At 38.8% G+C, this 19,885-nt stretch overlaps 1 protein-coding gene across 5 annotated transcripts in view; it reads left to right on the forward strand.

Annotated features, from left to right (window-relative positions):
* ZPLD1 (zona pellucida like domain containing 1) overlaps nucleotides 1-19,885 on the forward strand; it is a 276,647-nt gene that overhangs the window by 232,860 nt on the left and 23,902 nt on the right. For all 5 annotated transcript variants that reach the window (XM_045185953.3, XM_053918320.2, XM_053918322.2 and 2 more), the window contains one exon: nucleotides 18,891-19,111. In XM_045185953.3, coding sequence (XP_045041888.2) covers nucleotides 18,891-19,111 — 221 coding nt within the window. The remainder of the gene's footprint in view (nucleotides 1-18,890; nucleotides 19,112-19,885) is intronic.

Below are 19,885 nucleotides of genomic sequence, written 5' to 3' on the forward strand. Positions count from 1 at the left end.
TCAGAAAGGCATGTGACAGCAGGGTTATTGATTGCTTTGAACACTGGACATGACGTGTGTTTTTTGTTTGTTTCTGTTTTTTTTTATATTTTGGAAAGTTTCAAACATATGCAAAAATAGAAATTAATGAAAAGTGTACTTTATTGATTATAGTAATCAATGTACTTTATCAATTATTAAAATTTATAAATTGTGTATTATCTTTCTGTCCTTACCACCCCCTTCTCTGGAATATTTTAAAATAAATTTGTATACATGCATATATATAATGTACGTAGAATAAAAAATAATTTAAGAATCATTATATTTCATGTGTACAATCAATAAACTTAACAATAATTCTTTCATATCATCTAATGCTCAGCCATTTTACTTCTAAAACAGTGCATTTGTTAATAAGTGTGTTGTCTATTTTAATTTATGACAGTTACTCTCTGTCCTTTGCTTTTCTAAAAAGCTACCTATCCCTTTAAGTACTTTGGTCATTGGTTTCGTAGAACTCTGACACTCGGGATCCGGTTGACTGTGATTCTGACGTGTCATTTAACATGCTCCTCCTTTCCTGTGTATCTTATAAACTAATTAAAGCTAGAGGTTTGAGTCAAGTCAGGTTCAGTTGTTCTAACAGGTTACTTGGTTTGTTATTTATGTAATAAAAGTGTTTTGTGTTTACTTTATAGAAAATAAGGAGCCAGTAAGTCTTTTTAAACATATCTGTTTAAGGGTTTGACGTAGACACGTTTTGTTTGAGAAGGCTGACATTGGGAAAAGTATAGAATCATGTTTAGAGAGACTGGAGGGAGAGAGAAGTACCATGGAGGCAGTGGCAGTGGGAGCAGCAGAAGGGGAGAGTAAGAGACACTTTGTGGCGGGCTCACCCGCACTTGAGGACTGATTCAATCTGGGAGGTATGAGAAAGGGAAGACTAGAGGACCTTTTGAACTTGAATGACTGGAGCTTGCTACTGTTAACTGAAAACAAAAGTATAGGGCACTTGCATATTTTGGAAAGAAAGTCTGGGTTTGGAAAAAATAAACTTGGGGTGCTTTTAAAACTTAAAGTGGCAGCCTCTGTCTAGTAGTAGGAAATATTTGACTTGGTTCTGAGGAGAGAGGTTGAAACTAAAAATAGTTATGTGAGAGTTGAATCCCTGTGCAGTAAGTGAGCAAGAAGTAGGGGAATAGGGAAATGAAAGGCATGAAAATAGACTACTAGCTAAACAACTTTGGTGTGAAGGAAAAGGTATAACCTGACTCAACTATTTAGATGAGAAGAAAGGATCAGAGGACTAGAGACACCTGAGTATATACATCGGGAAAGGGAAAATATTTAGAGATTGGGAATACTAATATGAAATAATTGAGGTAATGAGGAAATAAAATATGGAACAGTTTTAAGGTACATGGAAGAGTTAATCTTGAATAAGTGGTAGCTGTTTCCTTGATTTAGGAGAGAAGGAGGAGTAAAAGGCACAGTCAGAGAACTTGAGAGATGCTACTATTCTTCTTTTATTTTTTTTATTGTTGTTCAATTACAGTTGTCTCAATTTTCCCCCATTGCTCTTTCCTGCCCTGCCCCAACTCCCTCAGTCAATCCCCACACTGTTGCCCATGTCCATGGGTCCTTTATACATGTTCCTTAACAAGTCCCTGCCCTTCTTTACCCTGTTAACCTCCTCCCCTTCCCCTCTGATCACTGTCAGTTTGCTCTTTATTTCCACGTCCCTGGTTATATTTTGCTTGCTTATTTGTTTTGTTCATTAGATTCCTGTTAAAGGTGAGATCATATGGTATTTGGCTTTCACCGTCCAGCTTATTTCACTTAGCATAATGCTCTCCAGTTTCATTCATGCTGTTGCAAAGGGTAGGACCTCCTTCTTTCTTTCTGCTGCATAGAATTCCATTGTGTAAATGTACCACAGTTTTTTGATCCACTCACTTACTAATGGGCAATTAGGCTGTTTCCAGCACTTGGCTATTGTAAATATAGGCTGCAATGAACAATGGAGTGCAGAGGTTTCTTTAGAATTGGTGATTCTTAGGGTATAATCCCAGCAATGGGATCACTGGATCAAAAAGCAGTTCCATCTTTAGTTTTCTGAGGAAATTCCATACTGCTTTCCACAGTAGCTGTACCAGTCTGCATTCCCACCAACAGTGTACTAGGGTTCCCTTTTCTCCACATCCTTTCCAACACTTGTTGTTTGTTGATTTGTTTCTGATGGCCATTCTCACTGGTGTGAAGTGGTATCTCATTGTGGTTTTAATTTGCATCTCTCTGATGGCTAGCGATGCTGAGCATCCTTTCATATGTCTCTGGGCCCCCTATATGTCCTCCTTGGAGAAGTGGCTGTTCAGGTCCTTTGCTCATTTTTTAATTGGACTGTTTGTCTTCCTTGTGTTGAGTCATATGAGTTCTTTATATATTTTGGAGATCAAACCCTTTTCCAAGGTATCATTGGCAAATATGTTTTCCCATACAGTTGATTCCCTTTTCATTTTGTTGATATTTTCTTTAGCCGTGCAGAAGCTTTTTCCTTTGATATAGTCCCATTTATTTATTATTTCCTTTATACCCCTTGCTTTAGGAGATATATTGGCAAAGATATTGCTTCATGGAATATCTGAGATTTTAATGCTTGTTTTCCTCTAGGAATTGTATGGTGTCACAACTTATATTTAAGTCTTTTATCCATCTTGATTTTATTTTTGTGTATGGTGTAAGTTGGTGGTCTAGTTTCATTTTTTTTTGCATGTAGCTGTCCAGATCTCCCAACACTATTTGTTGAAGAGGCTATTTTTACTTCATTTTATGCTGCTGCCCCCTTTGCCAAGTATTAATTGACCATAGAGACATGGGTTTATTTCTGGGCTCTCTGCTCTGTTCCATTGGTCCACGTGTCTGTTCTTATGCCAGTACCAGACTATTTTAACTACAGTGGCCTTGTAATATAATTTGATATCAGATATTGTGATTCCTCCTATGTTGCTCTTCTTTCTCAAAATTGCTGAGACTTTTTGGGGTCATTTAGGGTTCCACATACATTTTTGAAATATATATTCTATATCTGTGAAATGTGTCATTGGTATTTTGATAGGGATTTCATTGAATCTATAGATTGCTTTGATCTCCATATTGAAGTGGGATGCAAAGCCTCACTTGAAGAATGATGGGCCAGAGCCTTGCCCAGGGTCTGGGATGGGTGGCCAAGCCTCATTGCATTATGGATGAAAAAAAAAAAGCCAAAATGTAAAAAGATTGCTTAGCAGAGAGGATTAGCTGAAGCTGTTGTTATGTACTTATAAAAATAAATAAAACATGTAAATGAGTGATGGAGTGACTGGGACAGTAAAAGAAAAGTTTTTCCTATGGTAAATTTTTACAATTCTGTTAAATCGTCCATTTACAGTAGTGCCCACTGAATACCTGCATCAAAATCACCCGGGCTAGTTGTTAAAACTGCGGACTCCAATACTTTACCTCAAATATCTAGCGGCAGAATCTGTTACTGTGGGCTGGGAATCTGTATATTAAACCCTACAGATGCCCTGGCCAGATGGTTCAGTCGGTTGGAGTGTCATCTCCAGTGCACCAAGTTCATGTGTTTGATCCCCAGGCAGGACACATCCAGGAATCAACAAATGAGTGCAGGGATAAGTGGAACAATGAATTCTCTGTCTGTCTGTCCATCTGTCTGTCTCTCTCAAAATCAATTTAAAATTAAAAAAATTAACCCTTACAGATGAATCAAATATACATTTATGGTTAAGAACAACTAACAGAGTATTATTTTCTTGAGTCCATTATTCCAATTAATGGCTCAGTCATGTGATAGGGAAACATAATTAAAACCAAAATCTTTCAACCCAGAAATACTCTCCACAAAGACAGAGGATGAAAACACTTTTATCATTGAGTAAGCATTAAACCAGAATGTGGTGCTTTCTTAGAGGCAATTCACTAAGAGGCTGCAAAGACAGAAGGAAATCTTACTTTTTCATATAGCCAAGTGATGCAACCCACTGCGGATGTTTTCAAGGTAAACAATAACGAGACCCGCAGTAGGAGGACTTGACAGCACCATTTGTCACATATAGTTTATCATAAAATTGGTAATAGTGTTAGCATATTGGCTTTACCCAGAGGGAAAATACAACCCTCATGTCTTTACGAAAAGAGGTGCTTTTGCTCTTTGGAGGAAGGATACCCCTGAAGTTGGGTGCCCACGCTCCCACCGGGGTGCTTTCTTCTTTAATGCTTACATTTCCAAAAGATGCTTCCAAGTCCTCAAAAAAGACATTTCTAGGTCATAAAGCTGACAAAAGAGCTGACTAATTTTCCACAGGATTTATATATATTTCAAAGACAGGAGAAAGTACTTATAATTACAAGTCTTTTTATTATTTTTGGTGTTATTCCATTACAGTTGTCACAATTTTTCCCCCTTCGCCCTTCCCCACCCTCCCACCACTGCTCCCACAGTCAATTCCCACCCTGTTGTCCGTGTCCATGGGTCATTCATACGTGTTCTCTGACTAGTCCCTTCCCCTTCTTTCCACCATTATTCAGTCTTCTCATGCAAAGGATCTAAGAAACGGAAAGAGGAGAAGTGTTTTCCTTTATTTTTAATAGGGAGAATTAAGCCTCTTATTTTTTATTTGTGTTTGACCTCGTATATCTTGGCACTTTTTGTACTGTCTGGCTTAGACAACAAATATCCAAACTTTCTAAACCTACACAGACACACATACACAGTTGCAATTTAAAATTTATATGTAAAAATCTGAAATCCAGATTAATCAGAAGTTCCAGGAGAAGCTTTAAGTTTATATGGGCATTATTATAAATTAAGTCCACTTTTGCAGGTTGTTAGCAAAAGAAGTCCAGAGTGAACAAGGAAAGCCTAATGATTAATTGCTCACACCGCCTTGATTCACTCTCCCCTTCCATGTCGGGCCGCCCTTCTGTCAGTAGGAACCTCACAAGCTGCTCAGATGCTAAGCGGTGGGCTGGAATGAGAACAAGTCTGGCAAAGGAGCGGGGCTATCTAAATGCAAAGTAATGTTAATATCGACAAAAGTGATCATCTCACCCTGTCTGACCTTTGTGTTCCGACATTGGAACTATTTTCTTTAATTTCCATGGCATTTATCCTTGAGTCAAAGGAAACACCAGGGTCTAATTCATTTCAAATTTAAAGGGATACCATTTAATTTTAAGGTAGTTAACTCTTGGCTTTCCAAGCTAGTAGCAGGGAATAGATATTTGCCCCAATAACATTGTAGTTGTGCTGTTCCCAGAATAAAACTCAAACCACAGTTGACTTTTAGGGTACCAAGGAATTATTTGGCCAGAGTGAAACGTACAGATAAGTGCATCTGACCTCTGTGGGTACTTTCTGGAACTAGGCCCTTTGGGGGGGAAGATGATAGTTTATAAGGGTTAGCCTAAACTTTCAGATCTGTAAAGGAGACTTTAATGATAAAGGCACAATCAAGGAGAACTTCAGTTGATGGCACCAACACCTTTGTGGCCCGACGCCGTCTCATTGTGCGCTGACCAGTCACGGGAAACTGAATGGAAGTCAGTGTTACCTGACTTACCTTTTTGCATTCTGTTTAAAATACAAAATCGATAGAATAGAAATAGATAGAATCTATTTGTATTCTATTATTAATAAGGATGAAAATAATAGGTTCCACATATTGCATGCTAGTCACATTACATAATTCTCTCTTTTATTTCTTATAACAAACATACTACACTATTTTTTAAAGAATTTTTGTCAGAGTTTATGTTTGAGCCAAACTGATGACATATGCCATGGAGTGAGATGGAGTAAAATGCTTCAGAGAGTAATAGTTTTGTAGTATTTTTAAAATACATTTGAAATTATGGAGAGAATGTCAGGAAGACAAAATCATTTTTAATCCTTATTTTATGATGAGAAAATTGAAGAATAGAATTTGTCTAATGCTGCAAAGTTAGCAATTGACAAAGATAAATTAAAAAAGAAACACCAACAACTAGGATTTTGTCTATCGAATCATGGCGCCTAAAGGTGAAGTTTGAATACTAAGTTTAAACAGTGATGTGTACAAACAACCAAATAATCCAATTAAAATGGGCCATGTACCTGCATAAATATTTTTGTCCAAAGAATACATATAGATGGTGAACAGGTATATGAAAATATGTTTAACATCACTAATCATCAGGGGAATGCAAATCAAAACCACAATGAGATATTTTATACCTGTCAGTATGACTACCAACAAAAAGAGAAGAATCAGCAAATGCTGACAAGGATGTAGAGAAAAAAAGAACCCCTTTGCACCCTTAGTAGGAAACAGTATGGAAAACAGTACGGAGGTTCCTCAAAAAACTAAAAATAAAACCACTCTATTATGTAGCAATTCTACTTCAGGTATATATTTGTTTTTTTTTTTTTACAATCATATAACTAGTGTTTATTTTGGGGTATAATTAGAAAAAATATATCAGGAGGGTTTTTGAGAAAATAATGCATTGAAACTGCAGGGAACAATTTTTTTAATAATTTTAATTTTTTATTGTTATTCAATTACAGTTGTGTGCCTTTTCTCCCCATCCCTCCACCCCACCCCAGCTGAACCCCCCTCCCTCCCCCACCTCCACCCTCCCCCTTGATTTTGTCCATGTGTCCTTTATAGTAGTTCCTGTAATCCCCTCTCCTCACTGTCCCCTCCCCACTCCCCCCGACCATATATTTGAAAGAAACAAAATCACTATATTAAAAATATATCTGCACCTCGATGATTATTGCAGCATTGTTTAAAATAACCAAGACATGGAAACAACCCAACTGTGCATCAACAGAAGAACTGGTAAAGAAGTTGTGGTATAGAAATGCACACAATATAATGTATTCAGCTATTGAAAAGAAGAAAGTCCTGCAATTTGTGACAACTTGGATGAACCTTGAGAGCATTATGCTAAGTGAAATAAGTCAGACAGAGAGAGGTAAACAGACAAATACTATATGATCTCACTTATACGTGGAATCTTAAAACCAAGCAAGCAAGAAAAAAGAAAAAAAAAAAAAACTCAGTAAAAGAGACCAGATTTGAGTTACAGAGAGGTGGGAGTGGAGGGTGAGAGAACTGAATGAAAGGGATTACAAAGTACAAACTCCCAGTTATACAGTCCATAGGTCCCGGGGATGTTACAGACGACATGGTGGCGACAGCCAACACTGCTGTCTGGTGTATCTGACAGTTGTTAAGAGGGTAAATCCTAAAAGTTCTGATCACAAGGGGGGAAAAGTATTTAAGGGAACATTAGTGGTCCACAGGAAATAAAATAGAGAATTACCCATTTAATCAATATAATTCATGCGTGGGTCAAGCAAAATGAAATGTCTGATTTTGTGCTAGGCGTTGCTTAACCATGGCATTGTTCTGTGCCCAAAGATGAAGTGGGAGTGGATAATGGAATGATTATGCTAGGAGATATGGTCTGGCCCTCTGTGTAGATAAGAAAGGCTGATTCTCCTGCATTCTCTGTAGTTGTGGTTTGGTCTTTCAAGCTGTGAAGGGGAGGCCTGCTCCCTGCTTTTCATCTCTGACTGCAATTACGGCACCAGAAGAGGCAGAAGAACCGACCTGGGCAGCGCCTGCCGATCCCATCCTGATTAATCCGCAGTGATAAAGTGCAGTGGAGAGAAGAGCAATTAGTCAGCAAGTTCAACGACTGAATAATTCAGAGTCCCGACCCTTCTTTACTTTAATAACAAAGTTCTTTATTGCATGAATTTTTCACTTCCTCTGCTTGTAAAAGTAAAACCCACATGCTTTTCTCTTCCTGAAAAAGATGACCAAACTCTCAGCTCAGAGAAGCCAGTGTGAATATAAGTGTGTGAAGTTTGCCTCAGACTGCCTATGACGTTCCTACAGCCCTGAAAACAACAGCTTGCCTGTGCTAAGGAGAAACAGATGTGAAAAACGAAGGTGGCAAGAAACCTGGTCAATAGAGAGAGAAAACAAATTTCTAACCCACTTTGAATTCTTTATCAGCTGCTGCCCTTTCATGTAGCAACAAAACCTCAATATTGTATAAAAACTTAAGAGGAAAGTAACTTTAAAAAATGACTTGAAGAAGCATATATAGCATCCGTTCTCTAAGCACTTCTGCTTATGTAGTACCAAACATTACTGCTCTCGTTCTGCAAGATAGAAATAAAAATGATACATAACTTCCTCTTGTAATCTGATTAGCTGGTCTATATTAGTTTTGGGATATCTACCAGGAAGTAAATTATTTCCAGGTGAGGTTTCAATGGCACTACAAAGCAGTGCACCTTTCACATACAAAAGGGCTCCCCCTATTGAAGAGATTTTGATTCATGTTGTCAATTTTGAACCAATGCTACTTTTAAGATATAAACCATGGATACAAGCTCAATCGTATTCATGGGCATAGCTGCACCTGAACCTCAACAGAGCCTTCATCTGCTCACAGTAGACTCACCCTTCCTCTCCCCATGTCTCCCCCCACAGTTTCAGAGAGTGCCCAGGGCACAGCGGCCCTGTGAGGCTGACTGTCTAGTTCCTTCAGTTATTAAACTGCTGTGGCTTGTGGAATGGAGTAGAGATGGGGATAGAAGATGAATCCTATTTCCAATTTTGTTCCACACATCCACCTGATGACTAGAATAGACTTATTTGGGCTCAGTCTCACTAAGCTTTTCATAAAACTTTTTTCGCTGAGATTCAACACCAGTTAGTTCCTCAGAAAAGGAAGAAAGGTGCCACACGTCCATCTCCTTTATGATGCATTCTCTCTCTCTCTCTCTCCCCCTTCCTCTCTTCTGTCCTTAATTTCTCCGTCTTGCAAGTATGTGAATCATACAGAAAGACATTTGGTGGGAGTGTTTAATCCTACCAGACAGGATCCACCTAAGGGTTGGCTTCTGCCCAGTCAAAATATATATTTGTGATTAAGGAACTTAGCTGGTTACGTAAGAGACTCACAACATTGGCATCACCTGGAAGCCTGTGAAGAATGCACAAACCAGGCCCCACACAGACCTGCTGAATCAGAACCTGCATTTTAATAAGACTCTGTGATACATATGCACGGTCAAGTGTAAGTGCTGGTTAGACATGCTGCTCAGGAGGTTCTGCTAGCTCTGTGTCGCTACGTAACCACTGTGCTTATGCAAACCTCCGAGGCTGCCAGGCCCTTGCTTGCTATTAACAACAATAGGGATCAGCAAATCTGTCACTGTTAAGGGGGAAAAATTTAAAAATTTATTAATAAAGAGGGAAGAAATTATCTCTAAGATTAATGCATCTAAAAATGTTAGGTATCCAAAGAACTAATAAATATTTATTATGTTCACATTATTTAATGGGTTGAATTTTCTTAATTAGAAGTCAGAAAATATCTGATGTTAAGGATTTGGTTTTTTGTCTAAAACTCTGAACACAAGAATCATCTCAGGCAGTTGGCAGAATACAGATAGGTAATCTGAGTTCTGGATGAACAGTCCAGACAAGTCCCTATTAATTGTGTACATAGTTTTTTTGCCTGTGAATCTTGGAACTTAATATTAAAAAGTTAGAAACCGTGCATGCTGTTTGTGAAAGAATTGAATCAAGTATATTTCAATAAACATTTCCTGAGTATTTCCTAGGCACTCTGGGAAAACGCAGAGCTTTCAGTGAGTTCATAATTTAGTGAGAAAGTAAATATCCATTCCTAGATAGGATGCAAGCAACATGGCAGACTCACAGCTGACGCTGATGGGAGAAAGAGCACAGAAGGATGACTGTAGTCCATCAGGGAATGAGGGAAAGTCTCATTAAAAGACAAGGTAGATATTATTTCTTTTTGTTCTCAGCCCATTTCTCTTCTTATCTGAATGCTCTCATAGGTAAGTTCATTTATTATTTTGTTGTTTATTATTGATATGTTGAGTATTTGTTGGTTTTCAAATTTATATCTTCTACTCTTTTCTATCATCCAAATATTAGACTCATGTTTCCAACTACCTGCTGTACATTTCGCTTGACTGTCCCATTGTACCCCAGCCTCTCAAAACAGGAGCTTATCTTTCTCCTTCCTGATAATCCACTCAGGCGCTGAAGCTAGAAACCGGAGTATCAGTTTAACATCCCTTTCTCTTCGTGACAGCATTTATTCAATTTCTTACAAAATTTAGCCAGTTGGAACTGTTCAATTTCCTCCCAACAATCTTTTCCAAACATCTCTGCCCTATTAAGTCATGGCTGTACATAATGCAGTATACAAACCTCCACTGTATCATTATCAGGCTGCATTACAATCGTCTGGTTTTCTTCTGTCTCCTCTACTCAACCATAAGCTCCTTGAAGTGAAGGAGCCTTGTTAATGTCTTTATCTTCAGTCCAGCACAGACACTGCTACATAATATGTATACAAAAAATACTCAGATTGAATTTATTGTTGGCATGAAGTCACATATACTTTAGACCTTGAAATAAATAGAACCAATAGCCTTTAGCTTGTATAAAACCAATGGCACTGGTTTTGTGCTTTCAATTCCTGTTCCTGCGCATCTCATTCTTTTTGTATATTATGCACTGGCCCCCCTGAATTGCTTATCGTACAGATTTTTACCCGTTTAATTTTATATCACTGGCGAGGGAACATTCTGAGCGACTGCGCTGCACTGCCAGGCACAAGCGGACGGCCCGCTTTGGGGTGTTGCTGTTTGTTTTATTGTAGAACACGTGTGTGCAAATTATTTGAATAATTGCATCGATTGGTGCCCTTATTATTCCTGGTAGTAATAAAGAATGTTGAAATAAATATTCTTACACTAGTAAAAGCAAATGTTCTCAAACTTAACAGTATTGACATGAGGTGAAAATTATTCAGTCTATCACAAGCTAGGAATTATTAGCTTCATTTAGATGCTATTAGTTCTAAGCCAGTGCAGAACATTTCTTTGTTTTAACCTGAAGTCAGTTGACTAATGTGTTTTTAAATTTCTGTGAAAAGGTTGGCTTGCTGAGAATATCAAGGGAAAAATGGCATTTTGGCAACATAACAGCACACCAACTCTGTGAGCAGGCTTGTCATCTTAAACATACTAGGTATAATACATAGTGTTTTTAAACACAAAACACTGAAAATCAAACATCTAAAGGCATGTATTCATTGATTTTTCTTTGTTAGCTTATACTCAAACTGGGTTGTTTTATACCCGAGTATTGTCCCAAGGGGTTTCACAATTCAGTCCAGGGACTGAATAATAGGAAGGCTCAACAACTTTAGTTATTGAGTGCAACTGATATTCAGTATCTCTAAAAAAAATCTCTACTTTTGGCATAAGTTGCCCATTGGTAACTTGAAGTAACATTTTTACCCCTCAGAGCCCCACAAATGGAAAAATTGTGCTGAATAGATGACTTTAGCAAATCCAGCCAGGAAAAAATGTGTTCCTCGGAAGGGGCAGTGAAAAGTCTTTAGAAAACTGGGTTAGGATGGATTTGAACAGATCTCTTCTCTTACACTGTAAAAAGCCTTTAGTTTGTTGTCATATCTCCAAGTGGGATCAGCTTGTAGCAAATTCAGTTCCATTGCAGGGGTTACAAGTCTTCACTAACAAAGCAGAAAAGAGAAGAGAGCTCCACATTGGAACAAAGTAATCGCTGCCATTTCTAAAGCTGTTGTAAGCATCAACTAATTGCTCTCAAACAAAGGTAAAGAAGCTAAAGCCTTCAGTTGGTTTAAGTTAATGATATTTCTCTTTTGTAACATGTAATGTTATGTATTCACTTTGATACATTTATGATATGCCAAATAAGGCAATGCTACTTGTTCTCTATATCACTGAGCATAAAGAGAGTTCTTAGTGAACTGTGTAGTGGCTGAGAATTTGATGGGACATCAGGTAGACACTTTGTTACCTTACAGAGACCATTTTATACATAAAGGCTTCCTGGGATCTGGATTGTGTCCTTGTCAGTTGCTTTCATTCCCTGCATTTTCTTCATTTGCATTTCAAATCCTAATGAAAACTGAACCATCCAGCTCTCAACCGGCCTGAGCATATTCACCCTCCTGTGATTGTTTACGCTGTCCCCTCTGTGTTATACATTCTTCAATCTGTGTATCTATTTCCTGTTGATACTTCAAAATTCAGCCCAATGCCTTCTTCTCTAGAAGCCGATCTTAACCAGCTGGTCTGGGTGAGGTCCGCTTTCGACGCTATCCCATAGCTTTCTGCCCAGCCCTTCTGATGATGTGGGGCGTGTCTGCCCCTCTGTAAGCACTGTGAACGACTTGACAACAAGGACCACTACTTTGTACATCCTCAGTGCTGTCTGTTGCTTCAGTCTAGTGTGTGATTAATTAATTACTTGACAAACATCATAGTTACCTGCTTTAATGAAAAGCTTAATGGAAAGGCAAATATAAAAGTACATGTATGATTCCAGGGAGAAATAACAGCTTCCAACAGAACGGCATGATTCAGATTGGAAACCATGGAAGTCTTTGGGAAAAGGACTATTAAATCTGATACCTGAAGGAAGAGTTGGAGTTACTCAGACAAATACTGGGGATAGGAGGAGAATCCCAAGCAGAGGAAAGAGCACTGACTGAAGATTTTTTGTGTAAAACTTATATTAGGTTTTTAAACATTCTTACCATAGTTTATCGAGGAATACTTTACATACAATAAGATGCAACAATTTTCATGGTATATCTTGAAATTTTAATATACACTCTTGTAACCCCTACCCCGATCAAGGTAGAAAACATTTTTTATCACCCCTTAAAATGTCCTTGTTTCTTCTGTTCTAGAGAGTTCTGCCCCAGGAGGTGACCACTATTCTGGCCTCTACCACTCAGTGTGATGTTTTTAAAGAACTTGAAAATGTTCAATGAAACAAATGTAGGGAGCAAGGGGGGCAGTAAGAGAAATGAGGATGCAGAGGCAGGCAGGTGGCAGAACACAGAGAGGCTTCAGGGTCTGGTTCACGATTTGGATTTTTGACCCATGAGAGTAGCTGTTCATCAATCTATGCAAAGAGGTGACACGGTTGGATTCATGTATTGGCAGTTGTACTAATGACAGGGGTTAAGAGTAGAAATAAAGGAACCAGCTAGGAAGTTAATGCAATATTTCAGGGGAAAGATAATGGCGGCATGTACAAAGCAATAGCATGAAAATGGAGAAAAATCAATGGATTTAAGATGCATTAAAAAAAGATGCATTTTGAAGTTGGTAGCCACTCAATAAACCTTTGTTAAAATGAACTTTATTCTTTTAGTAAAGAGAATTATTTAGCAGTCATGATTACCTTAAAAATTTAAAAATGGAACTGTCTATGACCCAGAGATTCCAGTTCTGAGAATATATCCAAAGAAACCTGAAACACTAATTTGAAAGATTATATACACCTCTGTCTTACATTCATTGCAGCATTATTTACAATAGCCAAGATCTGGAAGCAGGCCAAGTGTCCATCAGCAGATGAATGGATAAAAAAAGCCATGGTATATTTATACAATGGAATGAGACTCAGCCATAAAAAAGGGCACTTTACCTTTTGTGACAGCATGGATGGACCTGGAGAGTATTAGCTAAGTGAGATAAACCAGTCAGAAAGAGAGAAATAACATATGATTTCACTTATATGTGGAATCTAATGAACAAAATAAACTAACAAAGCGGAGGCAGACCCATGGGTGAGGAGAACAGACTGACAGCTGTGGTCTGGGTGAGAAGGGTAAAAGGATTAAGCAAAGGGAAAAAAAGAAAGACTCATGGACACAGACAACAGTACGGTGACTGACGAAGGGAAACTCCTCTGGGGGAGGTAGGAGAGGGTAAAGGGAGGATGAATGGTGATGGAAGGAGACTTGACTTGGGGTGGTGAACACACAATAGTATACAGATGATGTATTGTAGAATTTTATACCTGAAACCTATAAAGTTTTATTAACCAATGCCTCCCCCCCAAAATTAAATAAAAAAAAATAATGGATTGTTCCACTTCTGGTCAAGATGGTGGCATAGGTAAACATGGCTTGCCTCCTCATGCAACTATATTAAAATTACAACTAAAATATAGAACAACCATAACTTAGAACCATCAGAAATTCAGCTGAGTGGAAGTCTGACAACTACAGAATTAAAGAAACCACATCCATCCAGCCTGGTAAGAGGGATGGAGACATGGAACAGGCTGGTCCCACAACCATGTGTGGTGAATAGAGATTCAGGAAGGATATCTTGGGAGCCTCCCAGCCCAGGGTTCCAGTGACAGGAAGATAAGCCCCCATAACTTCTGGCTGCAAAAACCAGCAGGGATTAGGTAGGTAGAAGAAACTTCTGGAGTCTCAAGCAGTTCCTCTTAAAGAATTCACACAAGGACTAACTCAGACTCACCTCCTCTGAGCTCTGGCACTGGGATAGCAGCTTGAAAGGCACTGGAGGCATACTGGGAGAAACTGAAGTGTCTGGCATCAAGGAGAGAGCTGGGGGATAGCTTTTTCCCAGATAGAAAGGCATGCAGAGGCCATTGCCTCTTTTCTGAACTATTCCCCCACAGAGCCACAGAACCAGCAGGCTGGTGCCATATCTGACACTCCATTAACCTGGCTAACACTGTTTGACCCACTTTGGAGATCCCCAGAGATTCTGCCCCACCCAACCTACAGGCCCATTCAAGCTGCTTTTTGATATGAATGGCTGGTCTTAGTTCATGCTTCACAATGTCCTAAATTCTCTCCAACAAGCAACAACCAGCCGCAGTAAGCCTCCATCCCCCATACCTCTGGCTAAAGGGGTCCCAGGACCAGCACTAGCAGCAAACAGCCTAGGTCACAGCTTGGCTTTGCCTAAGATTCTCCAAGTCCAGCACAATTAGCAGCCATCTCAGATTGCTGTATAGCTCAGGCAAGGTGGCCCCGGGCACAAAATACAGGTGGGAGTGATCTTCGCCTGCACCACTTTGGAAGCCCCAGAGCCTGAGCACCCAGTGGACAGCTACATAACACATCAGAGAATCACCTCCCTGCCTCCGCACAGCTGATTCTCCTCGGAGGGTGGAGGTTGGTGATCAGTGGTCACAGCTAGTCCTTGCAACTGACTAGCCTGGATAAATCCCTCCTATTGATCTGCCAATAGAAATCAAGTCACAACTACAAGAGGAGGGTGTGCTTAACCCACATGAAGGGCACACCTCAAATACCCAGTTTGGGTGATAGGGGAGGCTGTGCCACTGCACCATACAGGGCACTACTAGCTTAGGCTATGCTACCAAGACAGGGAGTCATAGCATCTCTACCTAGTACATAGAAACAAACATACGAAGGCTGTCAAAGTGAGGAGACAAAGAAACATAACCCAAATGAAAGAATAGCTCAAACCTCCAGAAAAAGATCTAAACAAAATGGAGATAAGCAGTCTATCAGATGCAGAGCTCAAAACACTGGTTATAAGGATGCTCAAGGAACTTAGCAAGGACCTCAATAACATAAAAAAGATCCAGTCAGAAATGATGGATACACTAATTAAAATAAATAACATTATATAGAGCAATAACAGTAGAGTAGATGAAGCTGAGAATCATATCAATGATTTGGAACATAAGGAAGCAAAAGACAACCAATCAGAACAAGAAGAAGAAAAAAGAATTAAAAAAAATGAAGATAGTGTAAGCAGCTTCTGGGACAAGTTCAAGCATTCTAACTTTCACATCATAGGGGTGCCAGAAAGAGAAGAGAAAGAGCAAGAAACTGGAAATCTATTTGATAAAATAATGAAAGAAAACTTCTCTGATGTGGTGAAGGAAATAGACATGCAAGTCCAAGAAACACAGAGAGTCCCAAACAAGACGGATGCAATGAGACCCACTCCAAAACACATCACAATTACAATGCCAAAGGTTAAAGATAAAGAGAGAACCTTAAAAGCAGCAAGAGAAAAGCAGTTAGTTACCTAGAGGGGAATTCCCATAAGACTGTCATCTTATTTCTCAAAAGAAACTTTGCATGTTAGAAGGGATTTCCAAGAAATATCCAAAGTCATGAAAAGCAGAGACCAACAGCAAAGATTCTTCTACCCAGCAAGGCTATCATTTAGAATCAAAGGGCAGATAAACAAATTCCCAGACAAGAAAAACTAAAGGAGTTCATCATCACCATTATTATATGAAATGTTAAAGAGATTTATTTGAGAAAAAGAAGATCAAAACTATGAACAATAAAATGGCAATAAATACATATCTATCAAAAATGAATCTAAAAAACAAACTAAGTAAACAAAAGGAACTGAGACAGAATCATGGATCCAGAGAGCATTTTGATGGTTGCCAGATGGGAGGTGTCTATAGAATAATGGGTGAGGAGGTGAGGGGATTAAGAAGTACAAGTAGGTAGTTACAGAATAGCCATGGGGATGTAAAGTACGGTATAGGAAATGGAGTAGCCAAAGAACTTATATGCATGACCCGTGGATATGAACAATGGTGGGGGAATTACCTGAGAGAGTAGGGTGGGCTGGGTGCAAGGGGCGGGGATGGGGAAACACTGGGACAACTATAATAGCATAATCAATATAATATAATAAAAATACTCATGGTTTCACTTAACCATTAATTTTGTTAAAGGCTAATATACCCTCCCAACTGAAATCATATTTATTATTTTCTATGTTAGTAGAGTGTACTATATAATGAATTCATTTTATTTTTTCACCTAAAAGGGGAATATTTCTTGGGGTTTTCTATGATAACTAGCCTAACATAGCCTTTTAGCCAGAAAAAAGATTTTCTTTGTTTTGTAATAAGTTTAAAATCATAAGCAAACATAGAAGTCTCCCTATTGACATACTCAGATCCTCAAAATATGATTCACTTTGCCAGAAAAAAAAAAACAGCGTAGAGAACAAATATTCCAAAGAAATGTGCCATTGAAAACTTCTACTCGTACCCTTGTATGAACTGAAGTATTTAAGAAAATTAATTCTATGCCAAAATGCCTTGAATGACATTTACATTTACTTAGGTGAACATTCTATCATTTACCAGAAGTAACTTTAACTTACTTGTTTTTCTTTTCTTTTCTTTGTTTTTTAACAATCAAGTGCGTTTTTCCAAATAGTCTACTCAGGTTTTTTTATGTCCACAATCTGGAACCCTAATGCACGTTTCAGATTCTTTATCAAAGTGGTAAAACAGAGAGGTACAAGTGGCAAGGTTGCCTGGGCCAGGAAGCTCGGCTGGTTGGCGCATCATCCTAATATGCTGTCATTGTGGGTTTGATCCCTGGCCCGGGCACGTGCAGGATTCAACCAAAGCACGTATGAAAAAGTGGAACAAATCCATCTCTCTCTCTCTCTCTCTTTCTCTCTCTCTCTCTCTCTCACCTTCTTTCTCTCCTTTCTCTCTCTCCTTTCTTTCTCACTCTCCCTAAAATTAATAAATTAAAAACAATTAAAAAAATCTACTTTAAAAAAGTGGCAAGGTTACTGCATTAATTTCCTAGGGCTTCCATAATGAAGTGCCACAAGCAGGATAATTTAAAACATGGGAAATGTTTTGTCTTACAATTCTGGAAGTCAGAAGTCCAAAATTAAGGTGTCAACAGAGCTATGCTATGCTTCCTCTGAGACTCTGGGTAGAACTCTTCCTTGGCTCTTCCTAGCTTCTGGTGATGGTTTGCTGGCCACCTTTGGTACTCCCTGGCTTACAGATACATCACTCCAATTCTCTGTATCCACACGGCATGCTTTCTGTGTTTCTGTCCCATCCCATGGAATTCCTTCGGACACCAGCCATGTTGGATCAGAGGCCCACCCTACTCTGGTATGACCTTAGCTAAACTAACTGTACTTGAGTAACCCTATTTCCACAGAAGGTCACAATCTGAGGTACTGGGAGTTAGGACGTTACCGCATCTTTTTTTTTTGTCTGGGGGGAGGGGCACGATTCAACTTTTAACAGTTATCAAAACCAATACAAGTAAAAGCTTTTCCTTCTGGCGACTTACCTAACAGGCAACATCTTCATTTTCTACATATATTTTCTTCATTACATGTAGAAAAATAATGAAACAGAGAGGTATGAAAAGCGCGGGTGTGTGTGTGTGTGTGTGTGTGTGTGTGTGTGTGCGTGTGCGCGCACCTCTTCAGACCTAAAATGGATCTCATCACTGATAAGCCAGGGTCACGGAAAACCGTGCCAATTGCGTTTTACATTTTCATACCTAGCTCCTTTTATTGAGGCATGGTGATTGGCAAATGTTTCGTAGAGTAGGCTATGCATTTTTGTTTGTGATATCAGCACACTTTTTCTCTTCCTTTGTCTAGTGTAATACAGGTAAAATAAAATGGAATTCTGATGGGTGGCTTTCGTTTCTACAGCCTGAATGAGATAGGTTACAAAATGGCAAAATGCTCAACAATTCTGGGTTTGGAGGGATTTTAACTGTTTCTTCCTTACCCCGGGAACGTGCGTCACTGCCGTAAGCCTCGCTGCTCTAGACAGGAGACCTGAATAATTCCATTACTTTAGTTCTGAATTTCCTGTAACCTGACTTCTTCCACTCAGTTCTCTAATCATTTGGTGATGCGCAACCAACATTTAGTGCATATGTACTACATAGGAAAACAGAGATGAACTATAATCTCTATACTTAAAGACCACTTCCTAAATAACTATATCAAAGACTATTTTTCCTAGCTACTTTTCTTAACACCTGTCATGTTGGATTAGGGTGTATTCAAACATAGTAATGAGTTAAAAAGATTGAGGGGGAGCAAATCAATGCATCAGGGATATTAACTTTATTCTTGGTCCCTCTACTATGCATTTGTGACTTATGTTTTTCTTTACGTATTTTTATTTCAGCTGAAAGAGACATCAGTGTCTACTGTGGGGTGCAGGCCATCACGATGAAGATTAATTTTTGCACAGTACTTTTCTCCGGTTATTCTGAAACAGACCTGGCCCTGAACGGAAGGCACGGGGATTCCCACTGCAGGGGCTTCGTCAATAACAATACCTTTCCCGCAGTGGTTATTTTCATCATCAATCTCAGCACCTTGGAGGGCTGTGGCAATAACTTAGCGGTAAGATTCATGTGAAATAGTGTGCTAGGTTGGGGTCATAACTAAAAAAAAAAAACCAACAAAAAAATAAACAGCTTCCCATTTCATGAAATAATCAGAAGTTCAATCTATCTTTCAAGAAAAAATTCCAATAAAACTGAAGAAATCATTTTCCTTTGCCTGCTTGAGGCTTCTGCTCCCAAACATACAGTTTTATTTTCCAAAAATGGTTTTCTTTACTGTAGCTGGGCAGTTGGGGAGCCTGAGATGGGCTGTGCTACTCAAAGCAACTTTATTTGGTGTGAGTGACATTGTCGGATATTTCTCTCTAGTTTGTCATTAGCTATGTTCTTCGTGCTCTTTATGAAAGTATCTTATCATACAAAAATTGTTTGTTCCAGTGAGTTTGGCAATGAATCACTTGGACTATTACTTCTTAGTGACCTCATTCAGAAAGAAAAATGAAATACCAAATGGAAAACTTAGAGTTGTCTGGGTTTTATATTTAACATTGAATAATTCACACCACTGTTTTGTAAAAATAAAGGGTAGGGGATGTCAGTGTATTTGGTGTGAAATTCTCCATTGTGTGAGACTGTCCTTTGAAGTTCAAAATGTTTATCATTCTCAGTCTTACCCGTGAAATCCCAGTAGCACTCTCTCTAGTCTTTGAGAATATAAAAACATCACTTCAAATGTTTCCACCTTGAATGAGAACTGCTAGTCTACGCCTTCATTTACTTATTCATGCATCGAACACCAAAAATAGAATTGAATAAGTCATTAACTCTCCTG

The sequence above is a fragment of the Desmodus rotundus genome, chromosome 2 (assembly GCF_022682495.2).
Source record: "Desmodus rotundus isolate HL8 chromosome 2, HLdesRot8A.1, whole genome shotgun sequence".
Taxonomy (NCBI): Eukaryota; Metazoa; Chordata; class Mammalia; order Chiroptera; family Phyllostomidae; genus Desmodus; species Desmodus rotundus.